Raw genomic sequence first — 23,155 nt, 5'->3', positions numbered from 1 at the left:
GGCGTCCGATAATATTTCGGTTCACGTCCTTCTCGGTGGTGGAGGTCGCAGGGTGCGCAGGGTGGGCTCGGGGGAACCGCAGCAGAGAATCCTGTCGTTCAGACGCGCTGCAGCCACAGCGTGCTGCCGGTGGAGAGGGTGGATGTTGAGCGCCATCAGCGATCATGTCCTCTCTAAGCTGAATGGGCCCGCAGCTGCACAGCAGTTGGGAACTAGCAGGCCACACACACACACGCAAAGCAATGTTCCCTTTAAGATAGGTGAATGTGTGGCCTGACCTTAAAGGGACCACGCAGGAGCAGAGCAGGCAGGTACCGCGTACAGAAATCGGAGGGAACATTGGTCACGTTCATTCAGGGCAAGCGACTGCTGTGCCCTGAATGAAGGTGGTTTATGGCGCACCACCCGGGCATTCCATCGCTCCGCCGACATTTTCATGTTCTTCTCTGCAGAATTCAAACGACACCATGTCAGCAATTGTTGGGAGCATAATGGCTTCTTGAACCGTGGACCAGTTGTCCACAGGTCATGAGTTTAAATCCCAGCCTGACAAGCTGCGAATTGAAGAAACCTAGTAACGCGTGGCCGGGTTCCAGGGGAATGTGATCTGCAGCTGAACAGGCACGCCCTGTTTAAACTCACACAAAGTTTGGCAGTGACTGGATTGTACTGAACAATACATAAGTGCAAAATGTGAGGTGACTGTGTGTGTGTGTGTGTGTGTGTCTGTGTGCATGTGGAAGAGAAAATGTGATTTTAATTCCAGTTGAGAAACTGGAAGGGTTAATGGTCTTGGTTTGGATAGTCGCTCATGATTCTTGCTGGTGGCTCAGTGAGAGATTCTTTCAATGGGAAAGCTAATCTCTCCTCTCTTCTTTTCAGCTGTTCCGAAACCTCCAAATAAGAGCATCGCATTGGCCTGCTGGCAAAGAAGTGACGTAGCCGCTGTGCTGTCATGGAGACCAAAAAGGAATTCATTCATGCCAAGTTGTCGGCAAGACTGGCATAGATTTGGTGAGTATCGTCATGTGATGCATTGTCACACTGCCAGAGCTTAAAGGAGACATTCATTTTCTTTCACCCCCCCCCCCCCCCCTTCCCCCTCCAAGCTACCTAGGATATAAAGCTTTAATAAAGGTGTAGCATTTTTTAACTATACTGCTGGAAATCTGAAACACAAACAGAAAATGCTGGATAAACTCAGCATTTCTGTGTCTTCTCGCGGCGGAGGCGCCTCTCTATTGGTTGCCTTTGGGATCTGCAGGTCCCGCTGATGACCCGGCGTTTTGCGTGGCACGCCCGTTCCGCCGCAGGGTGTTGCTCTCGGCAGGGCTGGAAGATCCGGCCGCCGGGAAGGACTGTCAAATCCCGCACAGAGTTGACGTTCCGCGTCTGCACGACTCTCTGGTCTGGTGTAGGAGAGAGGGTAACAGTTATCTCGATCATTGGGATCTCTTCCGGACCAGGTGGGACCTGTACAAGAAGGACAGGTTGCACCTAAACTGGACGGGAACCAATATCCTGGCCGGGGTGGGGTGGGGGGGGTTTGCTAGCTCGGGAGGGTTTAAACTACTGTGGTAGCGGGGTGGGAACCAGAACAGTAGGTCAGCAGGTGAAGTAACTGAGGGATAACTTGAGAATAAGGCCAGTAAGACTAAGAGGAAGAGCAGGCAGGGAGAGGTTGCTGAACACAGTGGGACTGGTGGTCTGAAGTGCTTTTGTTTCAATGCAAGAAGTATAACAGGTAAGGCAGATGAACTTAGAGCTTGGATTAGTATTTGGAACTATGATGTTGTTGCTATTACAGAGGTTTGGTTGAGGGAGGGACAGGATTGGCAGCGAAATGTTCGAGGATTTAGATGCTTCAGGCAGGATAGAGGGGGTGTAAAAGGAGGGGGGAGTAGCAGTACTGGTTAAGGAGAATATCACAGCTGTACTGAGGAAGGACACCTCGGAAGGTTAATGCAGCGAGGCAATATGAGTAGAGCTCAGGGATAGGAAGGGCGCAGTCACAATGTTGGCGGTTTATTACAGGCCTCCCAACAGCCAGTGGGAAATAGAGGAGCAGATACGTTGGCAGATTTTCGAAAGATATAAAGTAACAGGATTGTTGTGGTGGGTCATTTTAACTTCCCCAATATTGACTGGGACTCACTTAGTGCTAGGGGCTTGGATGGGGCAGAGTCTGTAAGAAACGTCCAGGAGGACTTGAAACAAAATGTCCAACTCGGGAAGGGGCCGTACTGGACCTGGCATTGGGGAATGAGCCCGGCCAGCTGGTAGAAGTTTCAGTGGAGGAGCATTTCAGGAACAGTGACCAAAATACCGTAAGTTTTAAGGTACGCGTGGATAAGGATGAGAGTAGTCTTGGGTGGAGGTGCTAAATTGGGGGAAGGCTAATTCCAACAATATTAGGCAGGAACTGAAGAATTTAGATTTGGGAGGGGGGGGGGGCGGGGTGCTTGAGGGTAAATCAACATCTGACATATGGGGGTCTTTCAAACGTCAGTTGTTAGAATTCAGGACCGGGATGTTCCTGTGAAAATGAAGGATAAGTATGGCAAGTTTCGGGAACCTTGGATAACGAGGAACATTGTGAGCCTCGCCAAAAAGAGAAATGAAGCATTCTTAATGTGTAGAAGGCGGAGAACAGACGGAACCCTTGAAGAGTATAGAGAAAGTAAGAAGTCAGGAGGTCTAAAACGAGTCATGAAAAGTCCTTGACACACAGGATTCAGGAGAATCACAAGGCATTTTATACATCTATAAAGAGCAAGATGGTAGCCAGGGAAAGGGTTGGCCCACTCAAGGACAGAGGAAATGGGCGAGGTGCTAACTTTACATCTGTATTCACCAAAGAGAAGGACTTGGTGGATGATGAGTCTAGGAAAGGTATGTAGATAATTCTAGGTCATGTTGATGCCAAAAAGGAGGAGGTGTTCGGCGTCTTAAAAAGCATTAAGGGACTTCTGGTGATGGCTGTGGAGTGAGTTGTCGCGCATTTTGTGGCTCCTGCTTAAGGCGGAATTGTTTGGTCCTTGTTACCCGTATACGGGGGTTTTTGCTGGTACAAAGTGCAGGAACAGACCGAGCTAAGGATTCACCTTTCAGGTGGGCCTGTTTCAGCCCTGTCTAACAAGGAGTATGACTGCAAAGGGGCAACAGTCAGACCAGGAGCTTTCGAGGAATGCGATAGAAGGAAGGCTAGCAGAGAGCTCTGTGATGTTGTTGCCCGCTCAGTGGTCCACGGAGCAGTTGGTGGAGTTTTTGACGGTCAAGTTCCGGCAGTAAAGGCAGGAGACCTCAGAAGACCTGGCTAAGGTGGCTGATCCGATTCGGGCAGCCATCGAGAGAGTGGAGGCACATCGTGTGTCGCTCCAAAAAGTGGAAGAATCAGTGGCGGACCATGAGGACCGGATGGCCTCGTTGGAGGCGGGGATTCTGCTGCTGGAAGAGGCCCAAAGGAAGCTGAGGGAGAAAGTGGACGATTCGGAGAATCGGTCGAGGAGGCGGAATCTCCGGATTGGGTATTTCCCAAAGGCATTGAGGGAACACAGGCCATGAAGTATCTAGCTAACATGCTTGGGAAGCTGGTGAGGGAGGGGGTCTTCGACCAATCCCCCCCCCCCCACCCCCGAGGTGGATCGGGCGCACAGACAGCTGAGGAGGAGGCTGAAGGCGGGTGAGCACCCGAGGGTGATGGTGGTACGACTGCACAGATATCTAGACGAGGAAAAGATTCTGTGGTGGGTGAAGGAGACAAAGAAGTGCACCTGGGAAGAGAATGTGATTCAGATCCACTGGGATCTGCGTGCGGAGCTGGCGAAGCGCCAGGCTGGGTGTAACAGGGTCAAAGCGGTCCTGTCCAAGGACGGAGTGGGGTTTGGGGTGCTGTACCCAGCCTGGATGTGGGTCACGTACCAGGGTCAGGAGTTCTACATGGACGCCCCAGAAGAGGCCTCCTTCTGCACTAAAAATTCTGATGATCTTGGGAGTGGAGGTGGTGCCAAGCCTGTAGGTGGCGATGTTTGGGGTGTCGGAGGATTCGGGCGTGCAGGGTGGGGAGAGAGGTTGACGTGGCAGCCTTTGTCTCCCTGATAGCCCGGAGGCGGATTTTGTGGTGCTGGTGGGTTCCGGAACCACCGAAAGCAGGGGCATTGGGTGAGCGACTTGGCAGAGTTACTCCACCTGGATCAAAATCAAGTCCGCCATAAGAGGGTCGGAGGAGGGATTCCCCACAAGGTGGAGGCTGTTCATTGACTTCTTTAAGGGACAGTAACATGTCAGGGGGGAGGGGGGGTTCTTTGTGTTCTGTTGGGGTTGGGCCGGGGTAGTATTGGGAAATCGTGGCAATTGTGCATGGTTAATTGTTGTTGTTTGCTTCTGTTCTGTATATATTTGAAAATACCTCCAATAAAATATTTTAAAAAAAAATTAAGGTAGAAACGTCCCCAGGGCCTGATGGGATCTACCCCAGAATACTGAGGGAGGAAATTGCTGGGGTCTTAACAGGAATCTTTGTATCCTCATTGGCTACAGGTGAGGTCACAGTAGACTGGAGATTAGCCAATGTTGTTCCTTTGTTCAAGAAGGGTAGCAGGGATAATCCAGGAAATTGTAGGCCGGTGAGCCTTCTATCAGTGCTAGGGAAATTATTGGAAAAGGTTCTTAGGGACAGGATTTACTCACATTTGGAAACCAATGGATTTATTAACGATAGGCAGCATGGTTTTATGAAGGGAGATCATGGGCGGGATTCTCTCAGCCCGGGGCCGGGCCGGAGAATCCCTGCAACCGGCCTGAATCATGCCACGCCGCCCCAACGTGAGCACGGCAGAGAATTGGCGCCAGCGTGGTTGGCGCGGCGCCGGTCGCGGGCTGCTCTACGCGGCTGGCCCGCCGATTCTCGGGCCGGGACGAGCCAAGCGGCCGGCGGGGACTCAGCGTTGAAGGGTTGGGTGGCGGCGTGGGGGGGTGGGGGGGTTCTCCGATGTGGCCTGGCCTGCGATCGGGACCCACCGATCGGCAGGCCGGCCTCTCTGTCTCCCGGCCTCCTTTCTTCCGCGACGGCGCCTGTACTCCTGCGCCATGTTGTGTCGGGGCCGACGCGGACAAGGGAGACACCGCGCATGCGCGGAAATCGCATCGCGCCGGTGGGACTGCGCATGCACGGGTTCGCGCCGGACCCACTGCGCATGCGCGCCAACCCCGCCGCCCATTCCACGGCCGGATCAGCCGCTGGAGCAACTGCTCTCTCTCACACCTCACTATCTATTCCTCTCACTATCTAATCTTCTTAATCTAATCCCAGAATCCCCAAGTCACATCATATATATATGACTGTTCTGCGGTTCCCTCTAGTGGTATGAATCATTATCATTAACTTGTTAACCCTTTACACCCCAGTCAATATACATATCATGACACTCAGGACATCCCAAAGTGCCTCACGGCCAAGGCGCACTTCTGAAGTGTCGTCACTGTTTTACTGTTGAAATGTAGCGGCCATTTTGTGCACTGCAAGCTTTTGTTTTGATTCATTCATGGGGTGTGCGCGCCGATGGTGAGGTCAGCGTTTGTGGCCCACCCTAATTGCCCTTGAACTGAGTGGTTCGGCCATTTCAGAGTGCTTTTTACGAGTCGACCACATTTCTGTGAATCTGGAGTCAAATTTAGGCCAGACCAGGCAAGGAACGGCAGATTTCTTTCCATAAAAGACACTTGCGCACCAGATGGGTTTTTACGACAACCGACAATAGTTTCATCGCCGTCATTAGACTTTAAATTCCAGATTTTTATTGAGTTCAAATTTCAGCATTTGCCATGGTGGGATTCGAACCTGGGTCTCTGCATTACTAGCCCAGTGATAATACCACTAACCCCACCTCCTCCCACCAACAGCAATGTGATAATGGCCATGTGATCTTCTCCAGTGATGCCGCTTGAGGGGTAAATGTTGACCCAGCACCGGAGGGAGGGTGGAATCTGATTGTTCTTCCTTCACCCCCAGTTAGGTTGTGGGAGAGCATCTGTGGCACACCCTCACACCTTCTGAGGGGTGGAAAGAAAATGTCTGGCTGGACCGCATCTTCCTCCAAGTCCATCGAGATGGAACAGAACCCCAACAAGAAGCCAAAGCTAACGGGAGAGACGGGGATAGGAGAAATCTGGCACAGAAAAATCACTGAGAATGAAAAAGCCTAACTGCAACAAGCATTAAACTGGTCAAAGCAGCAGGTTCCTCAATGGGGCAATTCCTCTGTGATGTGCTGACTCCCGATCTGGGACGTGTCTCATCTTATGGGTCAGCGACAGAACATTGTTGTTTGTATTGCTTGGAGCCACATTTACGAAAAGAACTTGGATTTATATAGCATCCAGGGAGGCCTCAAGCGCATTTCTGCCGACAAAGTCTCTGCTTTAACCGTCCTCATGGTTGTAATGATGCAACCGCAACGTCGGAGACTGGACAGCCAACCAGTGCACACGAACGTCCCGAGGAAGCAATGGGACAATGGCTAAATCGTCTGTATAAGTGTGGTGAGCTGAGGGATAAAGATTGACCAGATACAGGGGAGATCTCCCCTGCTCTTCCCTGAAAGTTACAGGGATCTTAACGTCCACCCGAGAGGGCAGGTGGGGACTTGGTTTAAATCTTATCTGAGAGACGACACCTCTGACAGTGCTGCACTCTCTCAGTACTGCACTGGAAACGTCAGTTTAGATATCAAACCTCCGATCATTACATGGTAGGTTATCCCTCCAAGTCGCTGAGGTTTGATTAATGTGAGATGAGAACATAAAGTCTGAGGGGTAAAAATTAGTTTGCATAATGCCATTTCAGAGCAATGCCACACTGACTATATCGATTCCCCAGGGACAGAGCAAAGTTCACAAGTCCCACTTTCAGGGCTTATCGAAATTCAGTAATACTGTAGTGCAGCACTGAGGGTGCACTGCACTGCCGCAGCTGCCGTCTATTGGATCAGACGTTAAACTAAGGCCTAATTAGCCCTCTTAGGTTTGCACAATCTCCCGGTGTCTGCGTGGGTTTCCTCCAGGTGCTCCGGTTTCCTCCCACAAGTCCCGAAAGACGTGGTTGTTAGTGAATTGGACATTCTGAATTCTCCCTCCGTGTACCCGAACAGGCGCCGGAGTGTGGCGACTAGGGGATTTTCACAGTTACTTCATTGCAGTGTTAATGTAAGCCTACTTGTGACAATAATAAAGATTATTATTATTACTACTACAAAAAATTAAACACCGAAACCCTGCTTCCTCCCCAAACAGCAACCCCAGACATCCCACAGAACAGCCCCCATGTGGAGACCCCCCCCCCCCCCCCCCATGCCAGTGGGCAGTGCCAGGGTGCAGTGCCTGGGCATGACGCTCTCCCCAGGAGCCATGAACTCGCCTGAACTCCTTGGCGGATTCTTCTCGCTAGGTGCACGCTGTGGGAGTCCTATCATGATTCACGTCAGCGTGCCTTCCATCCCGACATAAATGGACAATCTAAGGTGGGTGGGGGGGGGGGGAACTATCAGGTGTAAAGACTTAATAATTACATTTAAATATATTCAAATTGACGTTCAGTGTCAGCATTCCCATTATATCATTTGGGGGGGGGTGCTGGCAGCAGTCGGAACGGAAAGTCCCGTCAAGGTATATCGCATTTGGGATCTCCCGTGGGACTTCCCGCTCGACTGCCGAACACACCCCTCTGAAAATGGGAGAGGAAAATCTCCCCCCTTCTCTTTCTTCTTTCACACCATTGAGGAAACATGCAGATAGCAGCCTGGAAAGTCGCCTGTCCCCCAGCCCCAACATAGCCGACACCAGCAGTGCTTCCAACTTGGTTTTAGGCAAATGAATATTTCCCACTATAAATCCGCAGAGTTAAAACGGTGTTGAATGCTGGTTCGTGTCCCCTGGGCGGGAGTCTTGCCTAGCGGTAACGGGGCGGTCTCGCAACGGGCAATCCCGGCCTATATTTCTGCGTTGATTGTGTGACTATTTCCCCAACTGTAGCTGGGGAGCCTTTTGTGTTGAAGGGACCGAGCCCTGTTGCTGGCGGACCTCTCTTCCATAAGTATCACCAACAGAGTCTTGAGCTGCCAGTAATTAATGAAGCTAACTGGAGCGGACTTGGAATATTTATAGACTGAGAATATTTTATGATGCTTCAGGGACTAAACCCTATCTGTCTGTCACGAGCTGTTCTTCATGGAGATGAGACATACCCAGCAGGCCTGTGACAATACCTTCGCTGTGACATTTTGCAAGATAAATTGCTGCTGGTCCTAATTGCCATTCCGAGGTTCAAATGGCTGAGGAAGTATTGGAATTGGCTGTATATGATGTACAAAGCACTTGCTCCCATTGCACGCTCGCTCATGTGTTTACAGAAGCTGTTTTTCCCATTTATCAGAGGATTTGTATGTCGATGTTTTGGGCTGCTCGTTTAGAAGTGTTCAAAGGAGGTGGGTCAGGCCAGCCTTCATTGCCCATCCCTAATTGCCCTTGAGAAGGTGGTATTGAGCTGCCTTCTTGAACTTCTGCAGTCCACGTCGTGTAAGATAACGATTTGTTCGAGTGATATCAAAAGGAAAAAGCCGAAATATAACAAAGCTGTTTTGTTTTATCATTACCTCCCAGAGGTTGTGAAGACGCTTCATGTGAGATGAGCTAATCAATGTTTGGCTGTTATGTGAACACACGTAGCGGCCATTATACACTCAGTGACTGTTAGATTTCGAGGCCGTGTTGGAACACATCAGAGGTTTATTGAAATAAGAAGAACTATGTACACAGGGCAGTATAACGACTGCACAGGTCGTGTTCCCACGACTGCTGGGCTAACTATGACCGAACCCCAACAGCCAGATCCACGCCTAAACACCTGATAGGTTAACATTCACGTGCCCTGTCCCCATAGAACATAGAACATTACAGCGCAGTACAGGCCCTTCAGCCCTCGATGTTGCGTCGACCTGTGAAACCACTCTAAATCCCATCTACACTATTCCCTTAACGTCCATATGTCTATCCAATGACCATTTGAATGCCCTTTGGGTTGGTGTCTGTGTGTGTGTAATGTTTGGGTTGGTGTGTCTCTGTGTGTGTCTGCGTGTGTGTGTGTGTGTACTGTTTGGGTTGATTGTGTGTGTGTACTGTTTGGGTTGGTGTGTCTGTGTGTGTGTGTGTGTACTGTTTGGGTTGGTGTGTGTGTGTGTACTGTTTGGGTTGGTGTGTCTGTGCTCGGGGCCCGTTACGTGGCCCACAAAGCATCGCCCCTTAAAGGGGCCACGCTACCACATTCCTCCCCCCTTAAGTTCCCTTACAGAACTCCGAAATACAGAAACAAAAATACTCTTGTTTACAATTATATACAGACAAGGAGAGTTACAGCGAGGGATCTCAAAACCACGTTCATCGGGGTAATCGATCAGGTGACTTCCTAACTCTTGTTGAACGTCTCAACTTGCCCACTGGCTTTTCCACATTAGAAGGATCTGGGTCTACGGAGAATCCCGCCCCAGAACTTCCTGATCAGAAAGCCGTATTTTTGCCATTTGTTAGAATCACACTGACATAATCCCAATGACCTACTCAGTTTTCCAATTTATACCTGTCTTAACTGGTCATCCCGAGAAAGGGGAATAGAAAATGCACGTTGGCAGTTGCTATTCTGCCAGGCTGTCATAGATTATCATAGAATTTACAGTGCAGAAGGAGGCCATTCAGCCCATCAAGTCTGCACCGGCTCTTGGAAAGAGCACCCTACCCAAGGTCCACACCTCCACCCTATCCCCATAACCCAGTAACCCCACCCAACACTAAGGGCAATTTTGGACACTAAGGGCAATTTATCATGGCCAATCCACCTAACCCGCACATCTTTGGACTGTGGGAGGAAACCGGAGCACCCGGAGGAAACCCACGCACACACGGGGAGGACGTGCAGACTCCGCACAGACAGTGACCCAAGCCGGAATCGAACCTGGGACCCTGGAGCTGTGAAGCAATTGTGCTATCCACAATGCTACCGTGCTGCCCTTGTCAGTCACCTTCTGCAGAGTAAAAGGGAATGGCTAAGTCAAACCACTCTAGGTTCGGATGCCGACAACAGCTGGCTTGATGAGAGCTCAACTCATCAATATGTTATCTTCCGTCAGTTAAACATTATAATTAACTAATTATCGTCCATAAATTAGCACAGCCTAATTTCCGAATCTGGTAACTATCCCAACCTGTTGCGTTGGTCTAAAGCTGCATCATGCCCCCTGTGATTGCACAGGATCTGACTCTCAATATCGCCATGAACCTCATGCACTCGCTGTTCTGTTTAATGCATAAATGGTCCAGCAACTTCAGACAGTTAAACGCGAGTTCCCAGTTTCCAGTTTGTGTTCCTGTGCTGTTACCTTTCTAAATGCAGGATCTTGATATCCACCGCAACATTGCACTGCATTGAATGTGTAAAATTGCTATACTTGTGCGGTGGATACAAACTAAATTTGCCACAGAGAGTTAGCACTGGTCTGATGTGAGGAAAGAAGCTTGTCTTGAAGCCATTTATGATCGATGCACGTTTACTTTGCCTAGATTCAAACAAAGAGAGATTTATAACCTTCAGGGATTCTTTTGGTAATCGGCCAGGAGTTAATTACTGCAAATAAATCTCTCAGGCACTGAAAATGAAGTGGAGTCTCATTCCTTCAGGTATTAATTGTTATTGGAGATTTTTTTAAAGGCCATATGTTGATGCTCCATGATAGTGGCCAAGTAGCTATGGCCATTTTAGAAACACGAAAGACTTACCTGGTCGTCTTCCTCTTCAGATCAATGGACTCCACCTCAGCAAGCGAGGCTGCCAACCTGTGAGTGCTGGGGGGAGCAGCGGGGAGGGGGATGCGCAGAGGGGCTCCCATTGGCCCACAAGCCTAGGGAGCCCACCTGGCTCACCCTGATTGGACAGCAAGTCCAACTCGCCGACCGTTGGACAGCAAGTCCAACTTGCCGGGCAGCACGGTAGCATAGTGGTTAGCACTGTGGCTTCACAGTGCCAGGGTCCCAGGTTCGATTCCCTGCTGGGTCATTGTCTGTGCGGTGTCTGCGTGGGTTTCCACCGGGTGCTCCGGTTTCCAAAGACGTGCAGGTTAGGTGGATTGGCCATGATAAATTGCCCTTAGTGACCAAAAAGGTTAGGAGGGGTTATTGGGTTACGGGGATAGGGTGGAAGTCAAGGCTTAAGTGGGTCGGTGCAGACTCGATGGGCTGAATGGCCTCCTTCTGCACTGTATGTTCTATGTACTTCTATCTTTTTTTTAATAGTTTTTTTTTAAATTTAGAGTATCCAATTCAATTTTTCCAATTAAGGGGCAATTTAGCATGGCCAATCCACCTACCCTGCACATCTTTGGGTTGTGGGGGCGAAACCCACGCAAACACGGGGAGAATGTGCAAACTCCACACAGACAGCGACCCAGAGCCGGGATCGAACCTGGGACCTCGGCGCCATGAGGCAGCCGGGCTAACCACTTGCGCCACCGTGCTGACCTCCCTCGCCGACCTTTGAATTAATCACTCTGAAAATAGCGGCGCAGCGTCAAGACCCAGAACTGGTCCTTATATCGGAACCCCACCCTCAGGCTGAAAATTCAGTCCTTTTTGTTACTTTCCACCTGATTTTTGTACCTGATTTGACATTGAGTTCACCCATTCTCATTCACGCTCCCTGCTCAAACATTGCGCTGTTTATTTCTTATTCACGACCCTTCAGTGTGATTGGTTAAGGAGATGCGTGGTTGCTTGCCCTGTTACCTGAGGTCTCTGGGGAGTTTTCTCACTGCCCTGGCCACCACTTCTAGCCGCCTGTCAACCATTGAAGAACTTAAACTTGTAGAGCTGAGTCTAACCCGCGACAGACGCTGCTCCGCCACAACTAATTGTGACCCATTGCCTCAATGCATTTCTCAGCACAGGCTGAGCTGCCTGTATTCCTAGCAATGTCCATTTGAGATGGTGGAGAGGTGAAAATGCCGCTCCACCCGTTCCCCAGAGGCTCAGGCATTTGCTTCAGAGACACACGTCCAAATCCCAATTTAAATTCAATAAATCTGGAATTGAAAAGTTAGTCTCAGTAAAGGTGACCATGAAACTGTGGTTGATTGTTTGTTGTAAAAACCCATCTCGTTCACTAATATTCTTTAAGGAGGGAAATCTGCGATCCTCACCTGGTCTGGCCTACATGTGACTCCAGAAAAGACCATGGGCGGGATTATCCGATTTCCCCGCCGGACCGAAGAATCGCCAGGGGCGGCGTGAATCCCGCCCTTGCCGGCTGCCGAATTCTCCAGCGCCGGGGTTTTGGCGGTGGCGGGAATCGCGCTGGTCGCGGCCACTGGCAGCGGCCCCCCCCCGGCGATTCTCCGGCCCGCGATAGGCCGAGCGGCCGCCCGTTTTAGGCCGGTCCCGCCAGCGTAAATTAGACCCGGTACTTACTGGCGAGAACTGATTCTGCGGGCGGCCTCCGGGGTCCTCCGTCGGGGGGGGGGGGATCTGGCCCCGGGAGGTGCCCCCACGGTGGCCTGGCTAGCGATCGGGGCCCACCGATCGGCAGGCGGGCCTGTGCCGTGAGGGCACTCTTTCGCTCCGCACCGACTGCTGTTGACCTCCGCCATGGCCGGTGCGGAGATGAACCGCCCTGCGCATGCGCTGGGATGACGCCAGCATACGCTGGCGCTCCTGCGCATGTGCCAACTCGCAGTGGAGGACCGGCGCCAAGCCCCTTCTGCGCCGTTTGGCGCGGCGCCAAGCCCGCCGGTGCCGGCCTAGCCCCTGAAGTTGCGGAGGATTCCGAACCTTCTGGGCGGCCCGAAGCCGGAGTGGTTCACGCCACTCCTCGGCGCCAATTCATTGGTCACCAGTCAATCAATCAAACCAAGTCATCACTGACGCCGGCCCATCTCTGTCACTGGTGCTGATCTGTCTGCAATCACCATTTTAAATCAGCACTAACCTTCTGGAACATTCTGTTTGAATTAAAGGTTGCCTTAAAGACACGTGTCCATAAATCATCCATGGATCAAAAATGTAACGGAAAAAATGAAAAAAATGGGAAATAAGGCAATAAACAGGGAATAAGCAAGAGGGACCCTTACACTTGACACTCACATCCCAATAAAACTCTGCCATGTTCTGTGTCTTCACCCACATGAAGCTCTACCACAACCCATATCCTCATCAAACACCACAGGCTTCTTGTTTCCAGTGAATTGAGTTTGAGAACATTTATTTTGACTATGGCTGAAGTGAGAGGCAGGTGGCTGAATCTTTTCAACTTGCACTCATCAGGGCAAACAGAAGAGTACCAAATTTTAAACAATTTAAATTTATACAGTAAAACAAAAATAAAATACACTGCGGATGCTGGAAATCTGAATCAAAAACAGAAAGTGCTGGACAAGCTCAGCAGGTCTGGCAGCGTCTGAGGAGAGAGAAACAGAGTGAGCGTTTCGAGTCCAGTATGCCAATATCTCCTCATTGCTTTCTCCATGGCATCACCTCAGCCAATCAGAGTTGACTTCCAAACCAATCAGTAGCCGTTTCGCCTGCAGTATAAAGTGTTGCGATGGTTTGAAATTTGGCATAGTTGAGTTTGTCCTGATGCGTGCAAGGTTAAAAGGTTCGGCCACTTGCTTTTAATGCATCAGTTCCGCAGAGTAACTGTGAGAGGTTTTTTTTTAGACAGAGCTGCGCAGCAAATCAAAAGCTTTATTAATATCCCACATATTTAAATTCACGCCACTCGCAGCGTCGACCACAGGCGTCTCTCAGCAAAATTAATCTTGCATGCAAGGGCTGGCAGCTTCAGGTTATGCAAAATATCAATTGTGGGAATATTTCTGCATTTGCAGGATTTGTGCCAAAGGATTAGACGTTGGTGTCCAGAGGGAGTGGGCGGGAGGGCGCTTTTCTATTCCTTTTGCTTCGCAGCTCATGAGAATGGAGTGAAAAGATTTATTCTCGGTGAAATCTCAGGCGCATTGGGGTCCTCCGTCGACAACACAGGGATGGAGAGCCAGGATCTTTCCCCAGCAGTAATGTCCCTTAAAATGCAACAGACTGATAATCCTTGGGTGGGGGTGGGCGGGGGAGGGGGGGGGGGGGGGTGGTGGGGGGGGGGGGGGGGGGGGTAGCGCGTGATGAGAAGTCTGCATTTTCCATTTGCGGCATGTACTGTGTCAGCTGAGGCGATCATATCAGAGCTGGGCCTAACCAGCCTTCATGGGGTAGGAATTAACACTCCTTAACGTCATCTGCAGAAGCCTCTAATCATTCCACTGACAGTGCTGCAGCTCGTTACACGTCTTAAGTCGTCTTAAGTTATTATTTCTCATTAATCCCCCCCCCCCCTCCCCCAGGCTGGAATTCAAGTTGTTAAGTCAGAATTTGGTGCGTTTAACAAAAATAATGACTTGTCTAATTGCCGTCAGAGGCTGGTTTGGCCAGTTAAGTGTGTGTGTCCCCCGTCCCCCCCCGCCCGGCACTGGGGCCTATTGACGACGGGGGCTGGCTTCAGTTTGTCTGCTGCCCTTCATTTCAGTATCTCTGCAGGAGGAGGTTTTATTGAACGGAATGGCTCAGTGATGGCCTTGGGTCTGTTTCACTCTGAGGCCCGCAGCAATCCTGGAGGAGCCTTCCTTGCTGCTCTTGTCAGGCGATCAAGGCCAGCCCATGAGATGACGTGGGCCAAGATTTACCTGTGAGGACCCTTAACCGTCTACAACCCTTGCGCCTAGGAACAGGCCCAAATCCCTCTGAATCAGCACTTGATCACCGCGCCAAATGAGGATGCATTCACCAGGCTCCGTCACTCTCTGGTGAAGTGAAGAACTGCCCCGTGTTCAGCCTATTCTTACCGTCACTCATTTTAAACCTGTGCCTCCCCAGTCGATTAAACAGGATAAATATCTCAATATGGACGCAGTCTCATCCTTCAGTTATTTCATAGACCCTCGATCAGATCAATTCTAAATCTACAATGTTCTGAAGGACATAAACCACGTTTCTTGAGGCCATCTGCGTCGCTGAGGTTCTTTAAGCTAGGAATAATTCTAGTTCTCCTTTGCACCATTACCAAGGACATTCCATCTCTCAGTATGTCAGGGGAATTAAATTGCAGGCACACACTGGTCCAAACACAGCTGACCAGCAACCTGTCGAATGTCAAACCTTGTCCTTACTCTTGCACTAAATGGCTTTATGACCACAGCCCTTGTTAGTTTTAGCTGCCGTTTCTCTACATTGGTTATGGACCTTCAGTGACCTAACTCAGTATGCAAGCAATACAGATATTATCTGTTGCCTGGATGTTTATCTGGATAAAATGCCATTTGCAAGTGTGTGGCCCGCTCCCCGAATCACATTGAAAACTTTTTGGATTTGTTTGCACTTCTCTCTTCCTATCCTTGCACAGATTTTGCTGACACCTGCACGGGGGCACAGTGGCCAGCACTGTTGCCTCACCGTGCCAGGGACCCGGGTTCAATTCCAGCCTTGGCTGAGTGGTGTTTGCACGGGAATGTGCAGATTAGAGGGACCTGCGAAGGCTGCTCTTTTGGAGGGTCGGTGCAGACGCGAAGGGCCGAATGGCCTCCTTCTGCACTACAGGGGTTCCATGATATCGCCCCAAAGCTGCTGTCGAGGTAAAATTTGTGAAGAGTAATGGTCTGGGTTCTCTGCACCCCGACGCCGAAATCGCGCCTGGCACCGGTTCCTCGATTCTCCGGCTCCCGAATAGCGACGTACCCTGGAAGTACACCGCGCCGCGTATCCCCTACCTGCGGCCATTGCCGGAGGCCCGACCCGCTATCCTCCGCCCCCGACCGGCCAAAGTCCCGACGCCATGAACTCAGCCCGCGGCCGCCATGGTTGGGGGTGGACCGTTCGGAGGGCAGTGGGGCTATTTTGGGGCGGGTGGATCCAGGTCGGGTGCGTAGCCGATCGGGGGCACTATTTACGAGGTCCAACTCGCGGTCTGAGTCCGCCGTGCGCATGCCCGGCCTCTGACCCAGAAGTGCGGGGGCGCATATCTGCAGCTAAAGCTGCGAGATCTTCTCCGGGTCCTTGCTCGCCCCCTGCAGGGCTGGGAATATAAAAACACAGAACAAAGAAAAGTACAGCACAGGAACAGGCCCTTCGGCCCTCCAAGCCCGTGCCGACCATGCTGCCCGTCTCAACTAAAATCTTCTACACTTCCTGGGTCCGTATCCCTCTATTCCCATCCTATTCATGTATTTGTCAAGATGCTCCTTAAATGTCGCTATCGTAAAGTTTTTCTTGCCAGTTTTTCTGGCATGAAAGGCCACAGTTTTTACGACGACGTAGGGACATAGTCCCTGAAACGGAGAATCCAGCTCAATGTTCCTCAGACTGATCCCTGGGTTGGGGGGGGGGGCCGTGTTAGGTGGGTAGGGGGAGGCCGTGTTAGGTGGGGGAGGGAGCGTGTTAGGTGGGTGAGTGGGGGGGGGGCGCAGGGGAACACAACACAACCCATAAAAGCCTCTAAATGATGCACAGGATCATTTGAAATGTTGCTCATGGTCAAGTTGATAAATAGACATTTTTTAACATGTTTGGCAGGTGGCTCCGCTCTGGTCTAAATATGTTAGCCACAAGAAAAGCCCAGATGATTAATTCTGTCGTGCAGGCAGATCATTTGGAGTGAAGTAAGTGGGGCGGAAGAACAGGATGATGCTGAATACAGTGGCCTAATTTAACAAACATTACAGTGCGCTCGCTATCCTGTACACCGTGTATATTTGAAAATAAAAGTAGTTAATCAAAGGTAAATGAGTTAACTCCTCGATTAACTAAGTCCAGTTCCTGTTGACTCCGCTGTCCAGCCCAACAATAATAATGATGAGATTTGGTTTTCGCCTGGGCGGTGGGGTGGGGGGGGGGTTACTGTGTGGACAGGGATCAAGTGTGGCTGCGATATCCCCCATTGGCACCTGGACGAGGTGCTGACTGCACAGCTGTCAGCACCTGTGGAATCAAACCACAGACAATTAGCTTTGACAAAGAGTCACCCAGACTGGAAACGTCAGCTCCCTCCTCTCCCCGCAGAGGCTGTCAGACCTGCTGAGATCGTCCAGCATTTTCTGTCCTTCTTTCAGATCCCAGCATCCGCAGTGATTTACTTTTAGCAAACAATTAGCACCTTGGCAAAGGGCACGGGGAAACGGGAGTAATGGAGAGTGAGAATTTTCATTTCCTCAGCATTACGAACAAGAAATGCCTGATCTGGTTTTTTTTTTTTGCATTGTATCTACAGAGAAATAAACCGGTGTGTTCTTTTTTTGAATATAAATTTAGAGTACACAATTCATTTTTTCGTATTAAGGGGAAACTTAGCGCAGCCAACCCACCTGCCCTGCACATCTTTGGGCTGTGGGTGTGAGACCCACGCAAACACGGGGAGAATGTGCAAACTCCACACGGACAGTGACCCGGGATCGAACCCGGATCCTCAGCGCCGTGAGGCAGCAGTGCTAACCACTGTGCCGCCCCTCCGTGCGTTCTTTAAATTTGTCAAAAATATCCGGCTAAAATGTGGATGCTGGAACCCCAACTTGTGAATATTTTGTGTGACTGGGTGTTTGTTGTCTCTCCATTTCAGGGTGAGCGTTTTCCTTTCCTTCAGCCGTGAACGGCCTCATCGATGGTTGAGATTTGGGACGCCTCTCGTGGTTCACCCTCGGCCGAGAGGGTCCAGCCTTGGGCAGGATGGGCACAGCCGAACCTTCGACCTGAGGGAGCAGAGGGAGCGGGCGCGCGCGCGCGCGCACACACACCTCATCTCCGTGGCAACCCGAGGAAACCTCGCGCCCCCGGCTTGGAGCGGCGATAAATGATTTGCGATGGTGACATGAAACGCAAGAAAGGGCAAGAGGGAAGATTTTTAATTTCGTGAGGCAAAAGCAACCGCGCTGTTTTTAAAACCTCAGAGCGGGGACGGAGTAAAGCATGAGTTTGCTGGGCAGGTTGCGGCGGGTGTTTCGACAGCTTACACTGCAGGGGGTGCTTCTGTTGCTTTTTGCCTTTTGTATGTTGACTGTGTTTATTTCAGCCTATTACCTGTACATCGGCACTAAGCAGGATACTGAGCCTTCCAGCGAGGCGCAGCGTCCAGATTGTGATGATTCCCGTGTCACTCCGTCAAGACTATTCCCAACAAGGCCCATGAAGCCTGTGGATGTTTCTCGGACTGACCCTGTAGTGTTGGTCTTTGTTGAAAGCATGTACACCCAGCTGGGTCAGGAGATTGTGGCGATTCTGGAGTCCAGCCGTTTTAAGTACCACACAGAAATCGCCCCTGGCAAGGGGGATATGCCCACCTTGACAGACGAGGACCGAGGTCGCTTTATCCTCGTTATATATGAGAACATTTTAAAGTATGTGAACTTGGATGCTTGGAATAGGGAACTGTTGGATAAATACTGCATCGAGTACAGCGTTGGGATAATTGGCTTCTTCAAGGCCAATGAAAATAGTTTGCTCAGCGCCCAGCTGAAAGGGTTCCCGCTCTTCCTCCATTCCAACCTGGGGCTCAAAGACTGCAGCATAAACCCCAAGTCACCGCTTCTCTACATCACCAAAGCGAAGGAGATCGAGAAGGGCCTCCTGCCTGGCGACGACTGGACGGTTTTCCAGTCCAACCACTCGACGTACGAGCCTGTGCTGCTTGCCAAAACAAAATCGGCGGAGAATATCCCTCACATGGAGGTGGACGCCGCGCTCCACACGACGGTGGTCCAGGACCTGGGGCTCCACGATGGCATTCAGCGAGTGCTCTTTGGGAATAACATGAACTTCTGGCTCCACAAGCTTGTCTTCGTGGATGCCGTCTCCTTCCTCACAGGAAAGAGATTATCTCTCTCGCTGGACAGATATATTTTGGTGGATATTGATGACATCTTTGTCGGGAAGGAGGGGACCAGGATGAAAGCAGGGGATGTGAAGGTAAGTCTTTTGTTTTATTACCAAGCAAAAGCACAAAGATTTGATTTGCTTCCTGCCAACTGTTCAAACCGTATTTATCACAGTGCATTGAGGTGTGGTCATAGTCGTGAAGTCATTGGGCTGGATTCTCCGCTGGAGGGTTTCTCCGTTACGCCGGCAGCGCACCCACACCCGGGGATTTCCCGACTACGTGGGGCTGCCCACAATGGGAAACCCCATTGGCCGGCTGGCGGGACGGAGAAGCCCGCCCTCCACAGCACAGAAAGAGGCCCTTCAGCCCGTCATGCCTGTGCTGGCCATCAAGCACCTATCAGCTCGAATCCCATTTTCCAGCACTTGGCCCGTAGCCTTGCCGACTGCAGTTTTCAAATGCAGATTTTTTACAAATAATAATAATTTAGAGTACCCAATTCATTTTTCCAATTAAGGGGCAATTTAGCGTGGCCAATCCACCGACCCTGCACATCTTTGGGTTGTGGGGGCGAAACCCACGCAGACACGGGGAGAATGTGCAAACTCCACACGGACGGTGACCCAGAGCCGGGATCGAACCTGGGACCTCGGCGTCGTGAAGCTGCAGGGCTAACCCACTGCGCCGCCGTGCTGCCCATTCAAGTGCTGATCTAAATGCTTCTTACATGTTGTGCGGGTTCCCGCCTCTCCCACCCTTTCAGGCAGCGAGTCCCAGATTCCCGCCACCCTCTGGGTGAAAAGGATTTTCCTCACTTGTGGTGTCAGCAAACGGGCTCGTCGGCTGACCTTTCACCGCTGGATTCTGAATTCCAATTGAGCTCAGAATGACAGAAATAAATCCTTTGTGCCGGCTTAAGGGTCTTTAGTGAAATTTCACAAAGTCTTAACCCAATTGCTGGGAGAGATTGAGCAAAAGGCACAAAATTGCCTAGGTTTCAACTAAATTGGTAATCTTCCTCAGGCTGTAGTTCCTCAGTGTTTGATGCTATCATTGAGGGAGGAATTTTAACCCACCCCACCCCTCAAAAAAGTGCAGATGGGTTTGGTTTGGGTGAGTTGTAAAAATTGGACCATTTCGAACCCTGTCCCCATCTCTAGTTTTAAAAGAGGGGATGAGTGCCAGCAGGCAACCAACCTCTTCCCCGGAGGCAAGTTGGTCATTTCAATATTATAATGATGTTCCATTCCTCAGATTTAATGTGTTTGCCAGGGGCAACCAGGGATGGTCAGGCTTCCCGGCAGCTAAAGGGAGGCGAGGACTGCTTCGTGGAAGAGATACATTTCTTTACAGCTCTGCTTGTGGGCCAGGCGCGTGACGATTGTTCCCTTCCAACGTGACTGACCCCCCACCTCCCCCCCCCCTGTGGAATCAGAATCGATAACCCCCTATCCCCAGCAAAGCTCTGGAACAGCACCCCCCCCCACCCCCACTCCAATGCTCCGTTTGGCCCAATTGTTGGCTCCTGTCATGAAACCTCCTTCCAAGTGTTTGCCAGCCCCGGATATATTAACACCATGTCTGAAATAGGCGGATATTCCATTTTCCGATTCCAACACCGCTAAATTCAGGAGCCGGAGGGGTGGGGTGGGGGGCAAGAAATCCAACTGCATTATAGGAAGGATGTGGAAGCATTGTAAAGGGTGCAGCGGAGATTTACCAGGATGTTGCCTGGTATGGAGGGAAGATCTTATGAGGAAAGGCTGAGGGACTTGAGGCTGTTTTCGTTAGAGAGAAGAAAGTTAAGAGGTGACTTAATTGAGGCATACAAGATGATCAGAGGATTGGATAGGGTGGACAGTGAGAGCCTTTTTCCTCAGATGATGATGGCTCGCACGAGGGGACATAGCTTTAAATTGAGAGGAGATAGATATAGGACAGATATCAGGGGTAGGTTCTTTACTCAGAGAGTAGTAGGGGCGTGGAATGCCCTGCCTGCAACAATAGTGGACTCGCCAAGACTAAGGGCATTTACATGGTCATTGGATAAACATATGGATGATAAGGGAATAATGTAGATGGGCTTTAGAGTGGTTTCACAGGTCGGCGCAACATCGAGGGCTGAAGGGCCTGTACTGCGCTGTAATGTTCTATGTTCTAACATATTTTAAAATTGAAGAAAGTGGGAAAAAGATTAGTAAGGGTTATATCAAAGCTGAAAGGTTGCAATTATCAGGAATGTCTGAACAGGCTGCAGTTTTGTTCTCGAGAAAAGATAACATGACCCACCGGGTCGGAGAATCGCCGGGGGCCGCCCCCGCCGGTTGCCGAATTCTCCGTCACCGGATATTTGGCGGGGGCGGGAATCTCATTCCCTGCTGTAAGGACGTTGCTGTTAATGAGAGAATAAGATCAAACTGGGTTGAAGTTTCGTTCTTGGATCTTTGTTGAAATGTGTTTGGGTTGATGAGTGAGCGTGTGATTCTTGGATGCTGTGCTGCCAATTGTGAAGCCTGGAGGTTGCTCGCGATCTACGTGAGGTAGAGGTACTGTCCAGTTGCTGACAATGCAAATGAACATTACCAGAGTCAAGTAATATACTTCTGTTGTGGACAAGGCCCATGGACTAAGGACAGTAGGCAGCACAGGCAATCATGGGCCGCCTTCTATGCAATAGCAGAGTGTGGGAATGCATCAGAAGTCATTACCGTCATAGAGCCCCTGCAGCGCAGAGTGTGGCCATTTGGCCCATCGAGTCTGAACCGGCCTTATATAAGATATTCAATATTATGTATGTATATGTTATATTATGTGGACACCAGGGTCTGGATTTTCCCACCATCGTTGGGAACCCAACTTTGGAAACATTTTCAGCTTAGGGTTAGAGACAATTCAATATCGCCTCTGCTGGCTTAATTTTACGAGAGTCAGCGAATCAGACGGCCACCTCTGCATTCACTTTCCAATTGGGGGTAGCGGGCAGTACACGGGCACGAGGCGGCCAATCAGCTCGAGGGAAGACTGTCACACTGAGAAAGGTGAGAACTGCTCAGGCAGAGAGCGAGCGAGAGAGCGAGGGAGAGAGAGAGCAAGGGCATCGCAAGATGGAGGCAGTGAGCTGATGGTGGAAACGCCCGCTCCTGAAGAGCGGGCAGAACCACCTGGGAGATCAGTTCAGAGGGCGATGTCACCATCCTGCGGATGTGCTGCATAAGATCTTTATGCCCCTCTCAACATGAATCTGCAAACTTCGATAATGTTGCTTCGAGCTCCTGCTGTGTTCTTGCATCTGTTGTGCATCTTATAAATTTGATTTGCCCAAAGCAACAATATTAGTTTCTAGCTGTGCAGGAACATTATTTATAGGGTTTTATACAATGCTTTACAATGTCTACACCATGTTTCAGCTCTTAACCTCCAGTAGCTTCTGTGTATCTGTTCAGCTTTCCTCTGAGTCATGGCCCAAACGAGCACAATGAGCACAAATCAGTTACCAGACTCAGAAACATAGAAAACAGGTGCAGGAGTAGGCCATTCGGCCCATCGAGCCTACACCACCATTCAATATGATCATGGCGGATTATGCAAATTCAGTATCCCACTCCCGCTTTCTCTCCATACCCCTTGATCCCTTTAGCCGCAAGGGCCACGCCCAGCTCTCTCTTGAATATATCCACCGAACCGGCCCCACCAGCTTTCTGTGGGAGAGAATTCCACAAGTTCCCAACTCTCTGAGAGAAGAAGTTCTTCCTCATCTCAGTCCTGAATGGGGCTTACCCCTTATTCTTAGGCTGTGACTCCTAGTTCTGGACGTCCCCAACCTCGGGGACATTCTTCCCGCATCTAACCTGTCCAGTCCCACCGGGATTTTATAGGTTTCTATGAGATCCCCTCTCATTCTGCTGAACCCCAGTGAGTACAAGCCCAGTCGATCCAGTCTTTCTTCATATGTCAGTCCTGCCATCCTGGGAATTAGTCCTCCCTCAAACTAGGAGACCAAAACTGCACACAATACTCAAGGTGTGGCCTCTCCAAGGCCCTGAATGACTGCAGTAAGACTCCTTTTCTCAAAACCTCTCGCCACGAAGGCCAGCATGCCATTAACTTTCCTCGCCCGCCTGCTGTACCTGGCATGCCAACCTTCCGCAACTGTTCCACTTCCTCTCTTCCTAAACTGCCACCATGCAGCTAATAATCTGCCTTCCTGTTTTTGCC

The 23,155-nt window shown here is 50.5% G+C and overlaps 1 protein-coding gene across 6 annotated transcripts in view; it reads left to right on the top strand.

The window, feature by feature from the left end:
* Window positions 1–23,155, top strand: part of ndst1b (N-deacetylase/N-sulfotransferase (heparan glucosaminyl) 1b) — a 320,572-nt gene that overhangs the window by 205,147 nt on the left and 92,270 nt on the right. For 5 of the 6 annotated variants that reach the window (XM_072512714.1, XM_072512712.1, XM_072512713.1 and 2 more), the window contains 2 exons: window positions 883–1,014; window positions 17,687–19,029. In XM_072512714.1, coding sequence (XP_072368815.1) covers window positions 18,034–19,029 — 996 coding nt within the window. In that variant the 5' untranslated portion in view covers window positions 883–1,014; window positions 17,687–18,033. Of the gene's footprint in view, window positions 1–471; window positions 694–882; window positions 1,015–17,686; window positions 19,030–23,155 lie in introns of those variants that run through there. The other variant, XM_072512717.1, reaches the window with a different exon arrangement.

Source organism: Scyliorhinus torazame, chromosome 7 (genome assembly GCF_047496885.1).
Source record: "Scyliorhinus torazame isolate Kashiwa2021f chromosome 7, sScyTor2.1, whole genome shotgun sequence".
Lineage (NCBI taxonomy): Eukaryota > Metazoa > Chordata > Chondrichthyes > Carcharhiniformes > Scyliorhinidae > Scyliorhinus > Scyliorhinus torazame.
Note: the sequence above shows the minus strand (reverse complement) of the source record. Positions and strands in the feature narration are given on the sequence as shown.